Below are 22,162 nucleotides of genomic sequence, written 5' to 3' on the forward strand. Positions count from 1 at the left end.
GACGCAGACACCGACGAGCGAACCAGCGACATCAGCTGTTCGCGACCAACTCCCACAGGTGCGGCGGACATCGAAAAACCTCCTGGAGAGCATTGGGGCAAGAACCTGATAGCACCTGTAAATCAGGGTGAATGGAAAAGTTAGACATGCAAAGATCACTTTCTTGTACCAATTGAGCTCGAAGCCAGATAATAAATCTCAAACTCAATAAAGCCAACCGGCGCAGCAGGCTCAATACCGGCTGCGACTTGGACGACATATGATTGATACATCTAGCAACGCGCAAATCAGCAGTCTGCATATGTATCTCCTGGTTACGGAGTAACTCACCCCAAAGTTCAATTGAAACGACAATCGCAAAAATCTCACAAAATGTCCCGTCACGACATAACTCCGAACTCCGCCAAACCTCCGGCCACGGCTCCCTACACGTCCTGTTCTCGAAAACCGCCAAAAAACCAGTCTCTGTATCTCCTGTGAAACGCAATCCCAAATCACGAGCCATGCGGCGGGGCAGCATGAAACAGGTATGACCATTGAACTTTTCCAAAAACAACCGCCACACTTCCAAATCTGCCTTCATAGTCCTTGTAACCCGCACCCTGTGATGGGGGCTAGACGCACCTTTCGTAGCTAAGGATAGCCTCCGCGAAAAAACCCTGCCCACTGGCATGATTCTGCTGGCAAAAACCAAGAGACCCAACAGCGATTGCATCTGTAAAAGGGTCACATTGTTAACTGACATGAATCCATCAATCATCGACATCAATTTTTGAACTTTCTCATTGGGAAGATGGTACACCATTGCGACCGTATCAATTTCGATGCCCAAGAACGATAAAACTTGCTCCGGGCCGATGGTCTTCTCTTGGGACAATGGCACACCAAATCTGTCTGCCATGGTCGTGAAAGCCATAAGCAACCTGTGACACAAATCCGAGCCCTTTGGGCCAACAAAAAGAAAATCATCAAGGTAGTGGGTAACGGACCTGCTCCCCGATTCCCATCTCACTACCCATTCCAAAAATGAACTAAAAAGCTCAAAATAATAGCAAGAGATAGAACATCCCATGGGGAGACACATGTCATAGTAAAATTCGCCGTCCACTTGGCAACCTAGCAAATGAAAACAATCCGGGTGCACTGGCAGTAAACGAAACGCCGAGTCAATATCCGATTTTGCCAACCAAGCACCTTCTCCCGCCGTTCTGATCAACGTTACCGCCCGATCAAACGATGCATAAGACACCGATGCATCTTCGGGCGAAATCCCGTCATTAACGGAAAACCCTTTCGGATGCGATAAGTGATGTATCAATCGAAACGAACCCGGCTCCTTCTTTGGAATAACCCCTAACGGCGACACTCTAAACTCCGAAAACGGCGGTATTGAAAAGGGGCCAGCCATTCTACCAAGACGAACCTCCTTTTGTATCTTCTCGACAAGAACCTCTGGATGTTCCCGAGCTGATTTCAAATTCGCCGGGAAACCACTGCATTTTTGCAGTCGGAACGGAATGAAAAAACCCTCAGAAAAACCAAAACGCAGCTGACCAGCCGCTTCTTTATTAGGATAACGGTCTAACCACGGTCCCATCTCGACTACGCTCACCGGCGTCCTTCCTATCCGTTTGCTGCGGCTTAATTGTCAACTTTCCTGCTGGCCGCGTACATTTACATGCTGGATGGGAACCGCCACATGCCGAACATTCGTGTTTAAACTTACAAAGGCCGTAGAATCTGCAGTGCCCTTCATTGAACAACCAACAGGCACCAGGTCTGCGCACGACCACTGAACTGGAACCTGTTGCACTTTGTCCAGCAGCCGCTGATGGAAAGGGAGATGGCCTTTGTGTCATCATCAGCCTTAACCAAACCTCGGTCGCTTTCACCCCCCAACCAATATCTGGATGGAGAGCCAATCTCCTCCGGAATTCTTCGTCATACCGCCACCATGCCGATCCACCATGAGCCTTATAAGAGTTGTAAATCAAATCTTGGTAAATAAAAAGCTCCGAACAACGACCCGGATACTTCTGACCCATAATGCAACCCAGCACTGCAAAAGCCTGCAACCAATTGTTCATCGTTTTTGCCACCTTCTGGCGCCCTTTATCCGTAAATCTCTCAAACGTTTTCCTCTCTTTATCCACCGTATGTTGATCCACAGAAATTAGCGACCAAATATCTATAAAACCATTATTCCAAATTTTTATTTTTGTTTCCTCGTCGATGTGCGATCCAAGCGCACTCACCCCACAAAACATGGTATCTTTATATACTCCCGCTGGTGCGGTATCAACTTTTGCTTTGTCTTGTACAACATCGGATGTTAAGGGCAATTGCCCAAGCAACGCCTTAAGAGCTGAAAGAACCACAGCATTATCCGCACTTTTTAGTCCCAAAAGGGAACACTCACCCGTGTCCGCTGATGGAGGAGGGACTCCCATCGATGGAGGTACTCCGGCTCCTGGACACCTCTCCTGGCTGAACGTGCTGCGACTTGAAGCCCTGGGAGGCACGGCCACCTCGACCAGGCTGAAAGTCCTTGACCGCGCCCTCGACTCCCGATGACTAGGAGGAGGGCCCTGGCCATGTTCAGGACTCGCAGACGTGCTGGACACCTCCGACACCGAAGATGGGGAGCCACGCCTCGAAGACTGATGATGATGACGACCACGAGAAGTTTCCCTGCGCCCCGACCGCCGGGACCTCTTCCTATTCCTCCGAGAAGTGCGACGCTCCCGCCGCGTCTGTGGGGACGACGAATAAGAGGACGAGGATCTCTGGCGCCTACGCCTGTCCTCCCTCCTGCCTGGGGAACCCCTTACCCCTGCATGGACCACTGTAACCCCTTCTGCATCCATAACATTCGGGGCATGGGCCGCCGGAGACTGGGCATCATTATAAGAAGCCCCAGTTGCCCCTGTATCTAAGCTACCCCTTGTGACACTAACGGGCGTAATCAAGGGCGGCTGAGCAGGGCTTGATCCCGGCTGCTGCAAAGCTGTGGCTTGGCCCTGTACCCCCCCCAAAGCCACCGTGGCCTGTTCATGGCTCGCCTCCTCCGCCGACCCGGCGGAGGAGGTACTATTCCTGCTCCCCATAATGGGCCCCGCCGCCACGACCGGCAGCCCCATGCTGTGCTGACCCCACACCTCCCTCCCTATACCCGACTCTTTAGACGCTGTCCTTGACGTGCGCACGCTGGCGCTGCGGCGTGCTGCTGCCGGAGACCGCGGCGCCGCGTCCTGTAATGTCGCCGCCTCACCGCGCTCCGCCCACGAACCCCGACAGGCACCGGTGAGGCCTCCCGAAGATGCAGAGGAGGGCGGGTTCGGCGCTCAGACCGCCTGCCTCCTCCCCGCCCCCCCGCCGCCGGCTGCACACACTGAGCCACAGCGGCGGCGGCCGGGGCGACTGCCGCTGGAACCGCGCCAGGGGGCATAACCGCCGAGGACAGGTGAGCGCTGATCCCCTCTACCAATGTCCGAAACCAGGGCTCACCCTCCTGCATAACCTGAGCTCGCAGGGCCTCCATCAGAGAATCTGCCATCTTCCTGCCAGACAGTGCTAAAAAAGCACTTCCAGGACCGCAGTGAACGGAGGAAGAGGAAGGGCTGCTAAAATCCCAGGACTTTATATACATAGGAAGGGGCTGTGCTAATCCCTTCTTTATCCCAATTGGCTCCCCATACTTAAATCCCACCTCATTAAATCATGGAAGGGCAGCTGTCATGCCCGAACCAATCAGGGGTAAGGGGAGGGTAGGAAAGGCACACCCAGTCAGTGGCACTTTCCTTAATCAGATCAGTGCCCACCAATCTGAGGAAACAGCAATGCTGAATAACAGTCTACACTGCGTCACTAGATCCTTATACAGGGGTATAATGAGACCTCACTGTACAGGAGAGACCGGAGCGAGGAGCAGGGGCCTGATCACAAGAGCTGACAATCTGAGGAAACAGCAATGCTGAATAACAGTCTACACTGCGTGACTAGATCCTTATACAGGGGCATAATGAGGCCTCACTGTACAGGAGAGACCGGAGCGAGGAGCAGGGGCCTGATCACAAGAGCTGACAATCTGAGGAAACAGCAATGCTGAATAACAGTCTACACTGCGTCACTAGATCCTTATACAGGGGTATAATGAGACCTCACTGTACAGGAGAGAACGGAGCGAGGAGCGGGGGCCTGATCACAAGAGCTGACAATCTGAGGAGACAGCAATGCTGAATAACAGTCTACACTGCGTCACTAGATCCTTATACAGGGGTATAATGAGGCCTCACTGTACAGGAGAGACCGGAGTGAGGAGCAGAGGCCTGATCACAAGAGCTGACAATCTGAGGAGACAGCAATGCTGAATAACAGTCTACACTGCGTCACTAGATCCTTATACAGGGGTATAATGAGGCCTCACTGTACAGGAGAGACCGGAGCGAGGAGCAGGGGCCTGATCACAAGAGCTGACAATCTGAGGAGACAGCAATGCTGAATAACAGTCTACACTGCGTCACTAGATCCTTGTACAGGGGTATAATGAGGCCTCACTGTACAGGAGAGACCGGAGCGAGGAGCAGGGGCCTGATCACAAGAGCTGACAATCTGAGGATACAGCAATGCTGAATAACAGTCTAAACTGCGTCACTAGATCCTTATACAGGGGTATAATGAGGCCTCACTGTACAGGAGAGACCGGAGCGAGGAGCAGGTGCCTGATCACAAGAGCTGACAATCTGAGGAAACAGCAATGCTGAATAACAGTCTACACTGCGTGACTAGATCCTTATACAGGGGCATAATGAGGCCTCACTGTACAGGAGAGACCGGAGCGAGGAGCAGGGGCCTGATCACAAGAGCTGACAATCTGAGGACACAGCAATGCTGAATAACAGTCTACACTGCGTCACTAGCTCCTTATACATTGGTATAATGAGGCCTCACTGTACAGGAGAGACCGGAGCGAGGAGCAGGGGCCTGATCACAAGAGCTGACAATCTGAGGACACAGCAATGCTGAATAACAGTCTACACTGCGTCACTAGATCCTTATACAGGGGTATAATGAGACCTCACTGTACAGGAGAGAACGGAGCGAGGAGCGGGGGCCTGATCACAAGAGCTGACAATCTGAGGAGACAGCAATGCTGAATAACAGTCTACACTGCGTCACTAGATCCTTATACAGGGGTATAATGAGGCCTCACTGTACAGGAGAGACCGGAGCGAGGAGCAGGGGCCTGATCACAAGAGCTGACAATCTGAGGAGACAGCAATGCTGAATAACAGTCTACACTGCGTCACTAGATCCTTATACAGGGGTATAATGAGGCCTCACTGTACAGGAGAGACCGGAGCAAGGAGCAGGGGCCTGATCACAAGAGCTGACAATCTGAGGACACAGCAATGCTGAATAACAGTCTACACTGCGTCACTAGATCCTTATACAGGGGTATAATGAGGCCTCACTGTACAGGAGACACCGGAGCGAGGAGCAGGGGCCTGAACACAAGAGCTGACAATCTGAGGACACAGCAATGCTGAATAACAGTCTACACTGCGTCACTAGATCCTTATACAGGGGTATAATGAGGCCTCACTGTACAGGAGACACCGGAGCGAGGAGCAGGGGCCTGATCACAAGAGCTGACAATCTGAGGAAACAGCAATGCTGAATAACAGTCTACACTGCGTCACTAGATCCTTGTACAGGGGTATAATGAGGCCTCACTGTACAGGAGACACCGGAGCGAGGAGCAGGGGCCTGATCACAAGAGCTGACAATCTGAGGACACAGCAATGCTGAATAACAGTCTACACTGCGTCACTAGATCCTTATACAGGGGTATAATGAGGCCTCACTGTACAGGAGAGACCGGAGCGAGGAGCAGGGTCCTGATCACAAGAGCTGACAATCTGAGGACACAGCAATGCTGAATAACAGTCTACACTGCGTCACTAGATCCTTATACATTGGTATAATGAGGCCTCACTGTACAGGAGAGAACGGAGCGAGGAGCGGGGGCCTGATCACAAGAGCTGACAATCTGAGGACACAGCAATACTGAATAACAGTCTACACTGCGTCACTAGATCCTTATACAGGGGTATAATGAGGCCTCACTGTACAGGAGAGACCGGAGCGAGGAGCGGGGGCCTGATCACAAGAGCTGACAATCTGAGGACACAGCAATGCTGAATAACAGTCTACACTGCGTCACTAGATCCTTATACAGGGGTATAATGAGGCCTCACTGTACAGGAGAGACCGGAGCGAGGAGCAGGGGCCTGATCACAAGAGCTGACAATCTGAGGAAACAGCAATGCTGAATAACAGTCTACACTGCGTCACTAGATCCTTATACAGGGGTATAATGAGGCCTCACTGTACAGGAGAGACCGGAGCGAGGAGCAGGGGCCTGATCACAAGAGCTGACAATCTGAGGAGACAGCAATGCTGAATAACAGTCTACACTGCGTCACTAGATCCTTATACAGGGGTATAATGAGGCCTCACTGTACAGGAGAGACCGGAGCGAGGAGCAGGGGCCTGATCACAAGAGCTGACAATCTGAGGAGACAGCAATGCTGAATAACAGTCTACACTGCGTCACTAGATCCTTATACAGGGGTATAATGAGGCCTCACTGTACAGGAGAGACCGGAGCGAGGAGCAGGGGCCTGATCACAAGAGCTGACAATCTGAGGACACAGCAATGCTGAATAACAGTCTACACTGCATCACTAGATCCTTATACAGGGGTATAATGAGGCCTCACTGTACAGGAGAGACCGGAGTGAGGAGCAGAGGCCTGATCACAAGAGCTGACAATCTGAGGAAACAGCAATGCTGAATAACAGTCTACACTGCGTCACTAGATCCTTATACAGGGGTATAATGAGGCCTCACTGTACAGGAGACACCGGAGCGAGGAGCAGGGGCCTGCTCACAAGAGCTGACAATCTGAGGAAACAGCAATGCTGAATAACAGTCTACACTGCGTCACTAGATCCTTGTACAGGGGTATAATGAGGCCTCACTGTACAGGAGACACCGGAGCGAGGAGCAGGGGCCTGATCACAAGAGCTGACAATCTGAGGACACAGCAATGCTGAATAACAGTCTACACTGCATCACTAGATCCTTATACAGGGGTATAATGAGGCCTCACTGTACAGAAGAGACCGGAGCGAGGAGCAGGGGCCTGATCACAAGAGCTGACAATCTGAGGACACAGCAATGCTGAATAACAGTCTACACTGCGTCACTAGATCCTTATACATTGGTATAATGAGGCCTCACTGTACAGGAGAGACCGGAGCGAGGAGCAGGGGCCTGATCACAAGAGCTGACAATCTGAGGACACAGCAATGCTGAATAACAGTCTACACTGCGTCACTAGATCCTTATACATTGGTATAATGAGGCCTCACTGTACAGGAGAGAACGGAGCGAGGAGCGGGGGCCTGATCACAAGAGCTGACAATCTGAGGAGACAGCAATGCTGAATAACAGTCTACACTGTGTCACTAGATCCTTATACAGGGGTATAATGAGGCCTCACTATACAGGAGAGATCGGAGAGAGGAGCAGGGGCCTGATCACAAGAGCTGACAATCTGAGGACACAGCAATGCTGAATAACAGTCTACACTGCGTCACTAGATCCTTATACAGGGGTATAATGAGGCCTCACTGTACAGGAGAGACCGGAGCGAGGAGCAGGGGCCTGATCACAAGAGCTGACAATCTGAGGACACAGCAATGCTGAATAACAGTCTACACTGCGTCACTAGATCCTTATACAGGGGTATAATGAGGCCTCACTGTACAGGAGAGACCGGAGCGAGGAGCAGGGGCCTGATCACAAGAGCTGACAATCTGAGGACACAGCAATGCTGAATAACAGTCTACACTGCGTCACTAGATCCTTATACATTGGTATAATGAGGCCTCACTGTACAGGAGAGAACGGAGCGAGGAGCGGGGGCCTGATCACAAGAGCTGACAATCTGAGGACACAGCAATGCTGAATAACAGTCTACACTGCGTCACTAGATCCTTATACAGGGGTATAATGAGGCCTCACTGTACAGGAGAGACCGGAGCGAGGAGCAGGGGTCTGATCACAAGAGCTGACAATCTGAGGAGACAGCAATGCTGAATAACAGTCTACACTGCGTCACTAGATCCTTATACAGGGGTATAATGAGGCCTCACTGTACAGGAGAGACCGGAGCGAGGAGCAGGGGCCTGATCACAAGAGCTGACAATCTGAGGAGACAGCAATGCTGAATAACAGTCTACACTGCATCACTAGATCCTTATACAGGGGTATAATGAGGCCTCACTGTACAGGAGAGACCGGAGTGAGGAGCAGGGAACTGATCACAAGAGCTGACAATCTGAGGAGACAGCAATGCTGAATAACAGTCTACACAGCGTCACTAGATCCTTATACAGGGGTATAATGAGGCCTCACTGTACAGGAGAGACCGTAGCGAGGAGCAGGGGCCTGATCACAAGAGCTGACAATCTGAGGAAACAGCAATGCTGAATAACAGTCTACACTGCATCACTGGATCCTTATACAGGGGTATAATGAGGCCTCACTGTACAGGAGAGACCGGAGCGAGGAGCTGGGGCCTGATCACAAGAGCTGACAATCTGAGGAAACAGCAATGCTGAATAACAGTCTACACAGCGTCACTAGATCCTTATACATTGGTATAATGAGGCCTCACTGTACAGGAGAGACCAGAGCGAGGAGCAGGGGCCTGATCACAAGAGCTGACAATCTGAGGACACAGCAATGCTGAATAACAGTCTACACTGCGTCACTAGCTCCTTATACAGGGGTATAATGAGGCCTCACTGTACAGGAGAGAACGGAGCGAGGAGCGGGGGCCTGATCACAAGAGCTGACAATCTGAGGAGACAGCAATGCTGAATAACAGTCTACACTGCGTCACTAGATCCTTATACAGGGGTATAATGAGGCCTCACTGTACAGGAGAGACCGGAGCGAGAAGCAGGGGCCTGATCACAAGAGCTGACAATCTGAGGAAACAGCAATGCTGAATAACAGTCTACACTGCGTCACTAGATCCTTATACAGGGGTATAATGAGGCCTCACTGTACAGGAGAGACCAGAGCGAGGAGCCGGGGCCTGATCACAAGAGCTGACAATCTGAGGACACAGCAATGCTGAATAACAGTCTACACTGCGTCACTAGATCCTTATAAAGGGGTATAATGAGGCCTCACTGTACAGGAGAGACCGGAGCGAGGAGTAGGGGCCTGATCACAAGAGCTGACAATCTGAGGACACAGCAATGCTGAATAACAGTCTACACTGCGTCACTAGATCCTTATACAGGGTATAATGAGGCCTCACTGTACAGGAGAGACCGGAGCGAGGAGCAGAGGCCTGATCACAAGAGCTGACAATCTGAGGAGACAGCAATGCTGAATAACAATCTACACTGCGTCACTAGATCCTTATACAGGGGTATAATGAGGCCTCACTGTACAGGAGAGACCGGAGCGAGGAGCAGGGGCCTGATCACAAGAGCTGACAATCTGAGGAGACAGCAATGCTGAATAACAGTCTACACTGCGTCACTAGATCCTTATACAGGGGTATAATGAGGCCTCACTGTACAGGAGAGACCGGAGTGAGGAGCAGGGGCCTGATCACAAGAGCTGACAATCTGAGGAGACAGCAATGCTGAATAACAGTCTACACTGCGTCACTAGATCCTTATACAGGGGTATAATGAGGCCTCACTGTACAGGAGAGACCGTAGCGAGGAGCAGGGGCCTGATCACAAGAGCTGACAATCTGAGGAAACAGCAATGCTGAATAACAGTCTACACTGCGTCACTAGATCCTTATACAGGGGTATAATGAGGCCTCACTGTACAGGAGAGACCGGAGCGAGGAGCTGGGGCCTGATCACAAGAGCTGACAATCTGAGGAAACAGCAATGCTGAATAACAGTCTACACAGCGTCACTAGATCCTTATACATTGGTATAATGAGGCCTCACTGTACAGGAGAGACCGGAGCGAGAAGCAGGGGCCTGATCACAAGAGCTGACAATCTGAGGACACAGCAATGCTGAATAACAGTCTACACTGCGTCACTAGCTCCTTATACAGGGGTATAATGAGGCCTCACTGTACAGGAGAGAACGGAGCGAGGAGCGGGGGCCTGATCACAAGAGCTGACAATCTGAGGACACAGCAATGCTGAATAACAGTCTACACTGCGTCACTAGATCCTTATACAGGGGTATAATGAGGCCTCACTGTACAGGAGAGACCGGAGCGAGGAGTAGGGGCCTGATCACAAAAGCTGACAATCTGAGGACACAGCAATGCTGAATAACAGTCTACACTGCGTCACTAGATCCTTATACAGGGTATAATGAGGCCTCACTGTACAGGAGAGACCGGAGCGAGGAGCAGAGGCCTGATCACAAGAGCTGACAATCTGAGGAGACAGCAATGCTGAATAACAATCTACACTGCGTCACTAGATCCTTATACAGGGGTATAATGAGGCCTCACTGTACAGGAGAGACCGGAGCGAGGAGCAGGGGCCTGATCACAAGAGCTGACAATCTGAGGAGACAGCAATGCTGAATAACAGTCTACACTGCGTCACTAGATCCTTATACAGGGGTATAATGAGGCCTCACTGTACAGGAGAGACCGGAGTGAGGAGCAGGGGCCTGATCACAAGAGCTGACAATCTGAGGAGACAGCAATGCTGAATAACAGTCTACACTGCGTCACTAGATCCTTATACAGGGGTATAATGAGGCCTCACTGTACAGGAGAGACCGTAGCGAGGAGCAGGGGCCTGATCACAAGAGCTGACAATCTGAGGAAACAGCAATGCTGAATAACAGTCTACACTGCGTCACTAGATACTTATACAGGGGTATAATGAGGCCTCACTGTACAGGAGAGACCGGAGCGAGGAGCTGGGGCCTGATCACAAGAGCTGACAATCTGAGGAAACAGCAATGCTGAATAACAGTCTACACAGCGTCACTAGATCCTTATACATTGGTATAATGAGGCCTCACTGTACAGGAGAGACCGGAGCGAGGAGCAGGGGCCTGATCACAAGAGCTGACAATCTGAGGACACAGCAATGCTGAATAACAGTCTACACTGCGTCACTAGATCCTTATACAGGGGTATAATGAGGCCTCACTGTACAGGAGAGACAGGAGCGAGGAGCTGGGGCCTGATCACAAGAGCTGACAATCTGAGGAAACAGCAATGCTGAATAACAGTCTACACAGCGTCACTAGATCCTTATACATTGGTATAATGAGGCCTCACTGTACAGGAGAGACCGGAGCGAGGAGCAGCGGCCTGATCACAAGAGCTGACAATCTGAGGAGACAGCAATGCTGAATAACAGTCTACACTGCGTCACTAGATCCTTATACAGGGGTATAATGAGGCCTCACTGTACAGGAGAGACAGGAGCGAGGAGCTGGGGCCTGATCACAAGAGCTGACAATCTGAGGAAACAGCAATGCTGAATAACAGTCTACACAGCGTCACTAGATCCTTATACATTGGTATAATGAGGCCTCACTGTACAGGAGAGACCGGAGCGAGGAGCAGGGGCCTGATCACAAGAGCTGACAATCTGAGGACACAGCAATGCTGAATAACAGTCTACACTGCGTCACTAGCTCCTTATACAGGGGTATAATGAGGCCTCACTGTACAGGAGAGAACGGAGCGAGGAGCGGGGGCCTGATCACAAGAGCTGACAATCTGAGGAGACAGCAATGCTGAATAACAGTCTTCACAGCGTCACTAGATCCTTATACATTGGTATAATGAGGCCTCACTGTACAGGAGAGACCGGAGCGAGGAGCAGGGGCCTGATCACAAGAGCTGACAATCTGAGGACACAGCAATGCTGAATAACAGTCTACACTGCGTCACTAGCTCCTTATACAGGGGTATAATGAGGCCTCACTGTACAGGAGAGAACGGAGCGAGGAGCGGGGGCCTGATCACAAGAGCTGACAATCTGAGGAGACAGCAATGCTGAATAACAGTCTACACTGCGTCACTAGATCCTTATACAGGGGTATAATGAGGCCTCACTGTACAGGAGAGACCGGAGCGAGAAGCAGGGGCCTGATCACAAGAGCTGACAATCTGAGGAAACAGCAATGCTGAATAACAGTCTACACTGCGACACTAGATCCTTATACAGGGGTATAATGAGGCCTCACTGTACAGGAGAGACCAGAGCGAGGAGCCGGGGCCTGATCACAAGAGCTGACAATCTAAGGAAACAGCAATGCTGAATAACAGTCTACACTGCGTCACTAGATCCTTATACAGGGGTATAATGAGGCCTCACTGTACAGGAGAGACCGGAGCGAGGAGTAGGGGCCTGATCACAAGAGCTGACAATCTTAGGACACAGCAATGCTAAATAACAGTCTACACTGCGTCACTAGATCCTTATACAGGGTATAATGAGGCCTCACTGTACAGGAGAGACCGGAGCGAGGAGCAGAGGCCTGATCACAAGAGCTGACAATCTGAGGAGACAGCAATGCTGAATAACAATCTACACTGCGTCACTAGATCCTTATACAGGGGTATAATGAGGCCTTACAGTACAGGAGAGACCGGAGCGAGGAGCAGGGGCCTGATCACAAGAGCTGACAATCTGAGGACACAGCAATGCTGAATAACAGTCTACACTGCGTCACTAGATCCTTATACAGGGGTATAATGAGACCTCACTGTACAGGAGAGAACGGAGCGAGGAGCTGGGGCCTGATCACAAGAGCTGACAATCTGAGGAGACAGCAATGCTGAATAACAGTCTACACTGCGTCACTAGATCCTTATACAGGGGTATAATGAGGCCTCACTGTACAGGAGAGACCGGAGCGAGGAGCAGGGGCCTGATCACAAGAGCTGACAATCTGAGGAGACAGCAATGCTGAATAACAGTCTACACTGCGTCACTAGATCCTTATACAGGGGTATAATGAGGCCTCACTGTACAGGAGAGACCGGAGTGAGGAGCAGAGGCCTGATCACAAGAGCTGACAATCTGAGGAAACAGCAATGCTGAATAACAGTCTACACTGCGTCACTAGATCCTTATACAGGGGTATAATGAGGCCTCACTGTGCAGGAGACACCGGAGCGAGGAGCAGGGGCCTGATCACAAGAGCTGACAATCTGAGGAAACAGCAATGCTGAATAACAGTCTACACTGCGTCACTAGATCCTTATACAGGGGTATAATGAGGCCTCACTGTACAGGAGAGACCGTAGCGAGGAGCAGGGGCCTGATCACAAGAGCTGACAATCTGAGGAAACAGCAATGCTGAATAACAGTCTACACTGCGTCACTAGATCCTTATACAGGGGTATAATGAGGCCTCACTGTACAGGAGAGACCGGAGCGAGGAGCTGGGGCCTGATCACAAGAGCTGACAATCTGAGGAAACAGCAATGCTGAATAACAGTCTACACAGCGTCACTAGATCCTTATACATTGGTATAATGAGGCATCACTGTACAGGAGAGACCGGAGCGAGGAGCTGGGGCCTGATCACAAGAGCTGACAATCTGAGGAAACAGCAATGCTGAATAACAGTCTACACTGCGTCACTAGATCCTTATACAGGGGTATAATGAGGCCTCACTGTACAGGAGAGACCAGAGCGAGGAGCAGGGGCCTGATCACAAGAGCTGACAATCTGAGGACACAGCAATGCTGAATAACAGTCTACACTGCGTCACTAGCTCCTTATACAGGGGTATAATGAGGCCTCACTGTACAGGAGAGAACGGAGCGAGGAGCAGGGGCCTGATCACAAGAGCTGACAATCTGAGGACACAGCAATGCTGAATAACAGTCTACACTGCGTCACTAGATCCTTATACAGGGGTATAATGAGGCCTCACTGTACAGGAGAGACCGGAGCGAGAAGCAGGGGCCTGATCACAAGAGCTGACAATCTGAGGAAACAGCAATGCTGAATAACAGTCTACACAGCGTCACTAGATCCTTATACAGGGGTATAATGAGGCCTCACTGCACAGGAGAGACCGGAGCGAGGAGCAGGGGCCTGATCACAAGAGCTGACAATCTGAGGACACAGCAATGCTGAATAACAGTCTACACTGCGTCACTAGATCCTTATACAGGGGTATAATGAGGCCTCACTGTACAGGAGAGACCGGAGCGAGGAGCAGGGGCCTGATCACAAGAGCTGACAATCTAAGGAAACAGCAATGCTGAATAACAGTCTACACTGCGTCACTAGATCCTTATACAGGGGTATAATGAGGCCTCACTGTACAGGAGAGACCGGAGCGAGGAGTAGGGGCCTGATCACAAGAGCTGACAATCTGAGGACACAGCAATGCTGAATAACAGTCTACACTGCGTCACTAGATCCTTATACAGGGTATAATGAGGCCTCACTGTACAGGAGAGACCGGAGCGAGGAGCAGAGGCCTGATCACAAGAGCTGACAATCTGAGGAGACAGCAATGCTGAATAACAATCTACACTGCGTCACTAGATCCTTATACAGGGGTATAATGAGGCCTCACTGTACAGGAGAGACCGGAGCGAGGAGCAGGGGCCTGATCACAAGAGCTGACAATCTGAGGACACAGCAATGCTGAATAACAGTCTACACTGCGTCACTAGATCCTTATACAGGGTATAATGAGGCCTCACTGTACAGGAGAGACCGGAGCGAGGAGCAGGGGCCTGATCACAAGGGCTGACAATCTGAGGAGACAGCAATGCTGAATAACAGTCTACACTGCGTCACTAGATTCTTATACAGGGGTATAATGAGGCCTCACTGTACAGGAGAGAGCGGAGCGAGGAGCAGGGGCCTGATCACAAGAACTGACAATCTGAGGAGACAGCAATGCTGAATAACAGTCTACACTGCGTCATTAGATCCTTATACAGGGGTATAATGAGGCCTCACTGTACAGGAGAGACCGGAGCGAGGAGCAGGGGCCTGATCACAAGAGCTGACAATCTGAGGAAACAGCAATGCTGAATAACAGTCTACACTGCGTCACTATATCCTTATACAGGGGTATAATGAGGCCTCACTGTACATGAGAGACCAGAGCGAGGAGCCGGGGCCTGATCACAAGAGCTGACAATCTAAGGAAACAGCAATGCTGAATAACAGTCTACACTGCGTCACTAGATCCTTATACAGGGGTATAATGAGGCCTCACTGTACAGGAGAGACCGGAGCGAGGAGCAGGGGCCTGATAACAAGAGCTGACAATCTGAGGACACAGCAATGCTGAATAACAATCTACACTGCGTCACTAGATCCTTATACAGGGGTATAATGAGGCCTTACAGTACAGGAGAGACCGGAGCGAGGAGCAGGGGCCTGATCACAAGAGCTGACAATCTGAGGACACAGCAATGCTGAATAATAGTCTACACTGCGTCACTAGATCCTTATACAGGGGTATAATGAGGCCTCACTGTACAGGAGAGACCGGAGCGAGGAGCAGGGGCCTGATCACAAGAGCTGACAATCTGAGGACACAGCAATGCTGAATAACAGTCCACACTGCGTCACTAGATCCTTATACAGGGGTATAATGAGACCTCACTGTATAGGAGAGACCGGAGCGAGGAGCCGGGGCCTGATCACAAGAGCTGACAATCTGAGGACACAGCAATGCTGAATAACAGTCTACACTGCGTCACTAGATCCTTATACAGGGTATAATGAGGCCTCACTGTACAGGAGAGACCGGAGCGAGGAGCAGGGGCCTGATCACAAGAGCTGACAATCCGAGGACACAGCAATGCTGAATAACAGTCTACACTGCGTCACTAGATCCTTATACAGGGTATAATGAGGCCTCACTGTACAGGAGAGACCGGAGCGAGGAGCAGGGGCCTGATCACAAGAGCTGACAATCTGAGGAGACAGCAATGCTGAATAACAGTCTAAACTGCGTCATTAGATCCTTATACAGGGGTATAATGAGGCCTCACTGTACAGGAGAGATCGGAGCGAGTAGCAGGGGCCTGATCACAAGAGCTGACAATCGGAGGACACAGCAATGCTGAATAACAGTCTACACTGCGTCACTAGATCCTTATACAGGGTATAATGAGGCCTCACTGTACAGGAGAGACCGGAGCGAGGAGCAGGGGCCTGATCACAAGAGCTGACAATCTGAGGAGACAGCAATGCTGAATAACAGTCTACACTGCGTCATTAGATCCTTATACAGGGGTATAATGAGGCCTCACTGTACAGGAGAGACTGGAGAGAGGAGCAGGGGCCTGATCACAAGAGCTGACAATCTGAGGACACAGCAATGCTGAATAACAGTCTACACTGCGTCACTAGATCCTTATACAGGGGTATAATGAGGCCTCCCTGTACAGGAGAGATCGGAGTGAGGAGCAGGGGCCTGATCACAAGAGATGACAATCTGAGGAAACAGCAATGCTGAATAACAGTCTACACTGCCTCACTAGATCCTTATACAGGGGTATAATGAGGCCTCACTGTACAGGAGAGACCGGAGCAAGGATCAGGGGCCTGATCACAAGAGCTGACAATCTGAGGAAGCAGCAATGCTGAATAACAGTCTACACTGCGTCACTAGATCCTTATACAGGGGTATAATGAGGCCTCACTGTACAGGAGAGACCGGAGCGAGGAGTAGGGGCCTGATCACAAGAGCTGACAATCTGAGGACACAGCAATGCTGAATAACAGTCTACACTGCGTCACTAGATCCTTATACAGGGTATAATGAGGCCTCACTGTACAGGAGAGACCGGAGCGAGGAGCAGAGGCCTGATCACAAGAGCTGACAATCTGAGGAGACAGCAATGCTGAATAACAATCTACACTGCGTCACTAGATCCTTATACAGGGGTATAATGAGGCCTCACTGTACAGGAGAGACCGGAGCGAGGAGCAGGGGCCTGATCACAAGAGCTGACAATCTGAGGAGACAGCAATGCTGAATAACAGTCTACACTGCTCGCACCAACTTCTCGCACCAACTGCGTCACTAGATCCTTATACAGGGGTATAATGAGGCCTCACTGTACAGGAGAGACCGGAGTGAGGAGCAGGGGCCTGATCACAAGAGCTGACAATCTGAGGAGACAGCAATGCTGAATAACAGTCTACACTGCGTCACTAGATCCTTATACAGGGGTATAATGAGGCCTCACTGTACAAGAGAGACCGTAGCGAGGAGCAGGGGCCTGATCACAAGAGCTGACAATCTGAGGAAACAGCAATGCTGAATAACAGTCTACACAGCGTCACTAGATCCTTATACATTGGTATAATGAGGCCTCACTGTACAGGAGAGACCGGAGCGAGAAGCAGGGGCCTGATCACAAGAGCTGACAATCTGAGGACACAGCAATGCTGAATAACAGTCTACACTGCGTCACTAGCTCCTTATACAGGGGTATAATGAGGCCTCACTGTACAGGAGAGAACGGAGCGAGGAGCGGGGGCCTGATCACAAGAGCTGACAATCTGAGGACACAGCAATGCTGAATAACAGTCTTCACAGCGTCACTAGATCCTTATACATTGGTATAATGAGGCCTCACTGTACAGGAGAGACCGGAGCGAGGAGCAGGGGCCTGATCACAAGAGCTGACAATCTGAGGACACAGCAATGCTGAATAACAGTCTACACTGCGTCACTAGATCCTTATACAGGGGTATAATGAGGCCTCACTGTACAGGAGAGACCGGAGCGAGGAGTAGGGGCCTGATCACAAGAGCTGACAATCTGAGGACACAGCAATGCTGAATAACAGTCTACACTGCGTCACTAGATCCTTATACAGGGTATAATGAGGCCTCACTGTACAGGAGAGACCGGAGCGAGGAGCAGAGGCCTGATCACAAGAGCTGACAATCTGAGGAGACAGCAATGCTGAATAACAATCTACACTGCGTCACTAGATCCTTATACAGGGGTATAATGAGGCCTCACTGTACAGGAGAGACCGGAGCGAGGAGCAGGGGCCTGATCACAAGAGCTGACAATCTGAGGAGACAGCAATGCTGAATAACAGTCTACACTGCGTCACTAGATCCTTATACAGGGGTATAATGAGGCCTCACTGTACAGGAGAGACCGGAGTGAGGAGCAGGGGCCTGATCACAAGAGCTGACAATCTGAGGAGACAGCAATGCTGAATAACAGTCTACACTGCGTCACTAGATCCTTATACAGGGGTATAATGAGGCCTCACTGTACAGGAGAGACCGTAACGAGGAGCAGGGGCCTGATCACAAGAGCTGACAATCTGAGGAAACAGCAATGCTGAATAACAGTCTACACTGCGTCACTAGATACTTATACAGGGGTATAATGAGGCCTCACTGTACAGGAGAGACCGGAGCGAGGAGCTGGGGCCTGATCACAAGAGCTGACAATCTGAGGAAACAGCAATGCTGAATAACAGTCTACACAGCGTCACTAGATCCTTATACATTGGTATAATGAGGCCTCACTGTACAGGAGAGACCGGAGCGAGGAGCAGGGGCCTGATCACAAGAGCTGACAATCTGAGGACACAGCAATGCTGAATAACAGTCTACACTGCGTCACTAGATCCTTATACAGGGGTATAATGAGGCCTCACTGTACAGGAGAGACAGGAGCGAGGAGCTGGGGCCTGATCACAAGAGCTGACAATCTGAGGAAACAGCAATGCTGAATAACAGTCTACACAGCGTCACTAGATCCTTATACATTGGTATAATGAGGCATCACTGTACAGGAGAGACCGGAGCGAGGAGCAGGGGCCTGATCACAAGAGCTGACAATCTGAGGAGACAGCAATGCTGAATAACAGTCTACACTGCGTCACTAGATCCTTATACAGGGGTATAATGAGGCCTCACTCTACAGGAGAGACAGGAGCGAGGAGCTGGGGCCTGATCACAAGAGCTGACAATCTGAGGAAACAGCAATGCTGAATAACAGTCTACACAGCGTCACTAGATCCTTATACATTGGTATAATGAGGCCTCACTGTACAGGAGAGACCGGAGCGAGGAGCAGGGGCCTGATCACAAGAGCTGACAATCTGAGGACACAGCAATGCTGAATAACAGTCTACACTGCGTCACTAGCTCCTTATACAGGGGTATAATGAGGCCTCACTGTACAGGAGAGAACGGAGCGAGGAGCGGGGGCCTGATCACAAGAGCTGACAATCTGAGGAGACAGCAATGCTGAATAACAGTCTTCACAGCGTCACTAGATCCTTATACATTGGTATAATGAGGCCTCACTGTACAGGAGAGACCGGAGCGAGGAGCAGGGGCCTGATCACAAGAGCTGACAATCTGAGGACACAGCAATGCTGAATAACAGTCTACACTGCGTCACTAGCTCCTTATACAGGGGTATAATGAGGCCTCACTGTACAGGAGAGAACGGAGCGAGGAGCGGGGGCCTGATCACAAGAGCTGACAATCTGAGGAGACAGCAATGCTGAATAACAGTCTACACTGCGTCACTAGATCCTTATACAGGGGTATAATGAGGCCTCACTGTACAGGAGAGAACGGAGCGAGGAGCGGGGGCCTGATCACAAGAGCTGACAATCTGAGGACACAGCAATGCTGAATAACAGTCTACACTGCGTCACTAGATCCTTATACAGGGGTATAATGAGGCCTCACTGTACAGGAGAGACCGGAGCGAGAAGCAGGGGCCTGATCACAAGAGCTGACAATCTGAGGAAACAGCAATGCTGAATAACAGTCTACACTGCGACACTAGATCCTTATACAGGGGTATAATGAGGCCTCACTGTACAGGAGAGACCAGAGCGAGGAGCCGGGGCCTGATCACAAGAGCTGACAATCTAAGGAAACAGCAATGCTGAATAACAGTCTACACTGCGTCACTAGATCCTTATACAGGGGTATAATGAGGCCTCACTGTACAGGAGAGACCGGAGCGAGGAGTAGGGGCCTGATCACAAGAGCTGACAATCTTAGGACACAGCAATGCTAAATAACAGTCTACACTGCGTCACTAGATCCTTATACAGGGTATAATGAGGCCTCACTGTACAGGAGAGACCGGAGCGAGGAGCAGAGGCCTGATCACAAGAGCTGACAATCTGAGGAGACAGCAATGCTGAATAACAATCTACACTGCGTCACTAGATCCTTATACAGGGGTATAATGAGGCCTTACAGTACAGGAGAGACCGGAGCGAGGAGCAGGGGCCTGATCACAAGAGCTGACAACCTGAGGACACAGCAATGCTGAATAACAGTCTACACTGCGTCACTAGATCCTTATACAGGGGTATAATGAGACCTCACTGTACAGGAGAGAACGGAGCGAGGAGCTGGGGCCTGATCACAAGAGCTGACAATCTGAGGAGACAGCAATGCTGAATAACAGTCTACACTGCGTCACTAGATCCTTATACAGGGGTATAATGAGGCCTCACTGTACAGGAGAGACCGGAGCGAGGAGCAGGGGCCTGATCACAAGAGCTGACAATCTGAGGAGACAGCAATGCTGAATAACAGTCTACACTGCGTCACTAGATCCTTATACAGGGGTATAATGAGGCCTCACTGTACAGGAGAGACCGGAGTGAGGAGCAGAGGCCTGATCACAAGAGCTGACAATCTGAGGAAACAGCAATGCTGAATAACAGTCTACACTGAGTCACTAGATCCTTGTACAGGAGTATAATGAGGCCTCACTGTGCAGGAGACACCGGAGCGAGGAGCAGGGGCCTGATCACAAGAGCTGACAATCTGAGGAAACAGCAATGCTGAATAACAGTCTACACTGCGTCACTAGATCCTTATACAGGGGTATAATGAGGCCTCACTGTACAGGAGAGACCGTAGCGAGGAGCAGGGGCCTGATCACAAGAGCTGACAATCTGAGGAAACAGCAATGCTGAATAACAGTCTACACTGCGTCACTAGATCCTTATACAGGGGTATAATGAGGCCTCACTGTACAGGAGAGACCGGAGCGAGGAGCTGGGGCCTGATCACAAGAGCTGACAATCTGAGGAAACAGCAATGCTAAATAACAGTCTACACAGCGTCACTAGATCCTTATACATTGGTATAATGAGGCATCACTGTACAGGAGAGACCGGAGCGAGGAGCTGGGGCCTGATCACAAGAGCTGACAATCTGAGGAAACAGCAATGCTGAATAACAGTCTACACTGCGTCACTAGATCCTTATACAGGGGTATAATGAGGCCTCACTGTACAGGAGAGACCAGAGCGAGGAGCAGGGGCCTGATCACAAGAGCTGACAATCTGAGGACACAGCAATGCTGAATAACAGTCTACACTGCGTCACTAGCTCCTTATACAGGGGTATAATGAGGCCTCACTGTACAGGAGAGAACGGAGCGAGGAGCAGGGGCCTGATCACAAGAGCTGACAATCTGAGGACACAGCAATGCTGAATAACAGTCTACACTGCGTCACTAGATCCTTATACAGGGGTATAATGAGGCCTCACTGTACAGGAGAGACCGGAGCGAGAAGCAGGGGCCTGATCACAAGAGCTGACAATCTGAGGAAACAGCAATGCTGAATAACAGTCTACACAGCGTCACTAGATCCTTATACAGGGGTATAATGAGGCCTCACTGCACAGGAGAGACCGGAGCGAGGAGCAGGGGCCTGATCAGAAGAGCTGACAATCTGAGGACACAGCAATGCTGAATAACAGTCTACACTGCGTCACTAGATCCTTATACAGGGGTATAATGAGGCCTCACTGTACAGGAGAGACCGGAGCGAGGAGCAGGGGCCTGATCACAAGAGCTGACAATCTAAGGAAACAGCAATGCTGAATAACAGTCTACACTGCGTCACTAGATCCTTATACAGGGGTATAATGAGGCCTCACTGTACAGGAGAGACCGGAGCGAGGAGTAGGGGCCTGATCACAAGAGCTGACAATCTGAGGACACAGCAATGCTGAATAACAGTCTACACTGCGTCACTAGATCCTTATACAGGGTATAATGAGGCCTCACTGTACAGGAGAGACCGGAGCGAGGAGCAGAGGCCTGA

At 50.7% G+C, this 22,162-nt stretch overlaps 1 protein-coding gene across 1 annotated transcript in view; it reads left to right on the plus strand.

Moving 5' to 3' along the window:
• Positions 1-2,638: 2,638 nt before the first annotated feature.
• LOC141082460 (uncharacterized) overlaps positions 2,639-22,162 on the plus strand; it is a 92,942-nt gene continuing 73,418 nt past the window's right edge. Inside the window, exon 1 of the mRNA XM_073566399.1 lies at positions 2,639-2,755. Coding sequence (XP_073422500.1) covers positions 2,639-2,755 — 117 coding nt within the window. The remainder of the gene's footprint in view (positions 2,756-22,162) is intronic.

This window comes from Dendrobates tinctorius, unplaced genomic scaffold (genome assembly GCF_039654945.1).
Source record: "Dendrobates tinctorius isolate UK_male_01 unplaced genomic scaffold, ASM3965494v1 ptg000017l, whole genome shotgun sequence".
Classification (NCBI taxonomy): domain Eukaryota; kingdom Metazoa; phylum Chordata; class Amphibia; order Anura; family Dendrobatidae; genus Dendrobates; species Dendrobates tinctorius.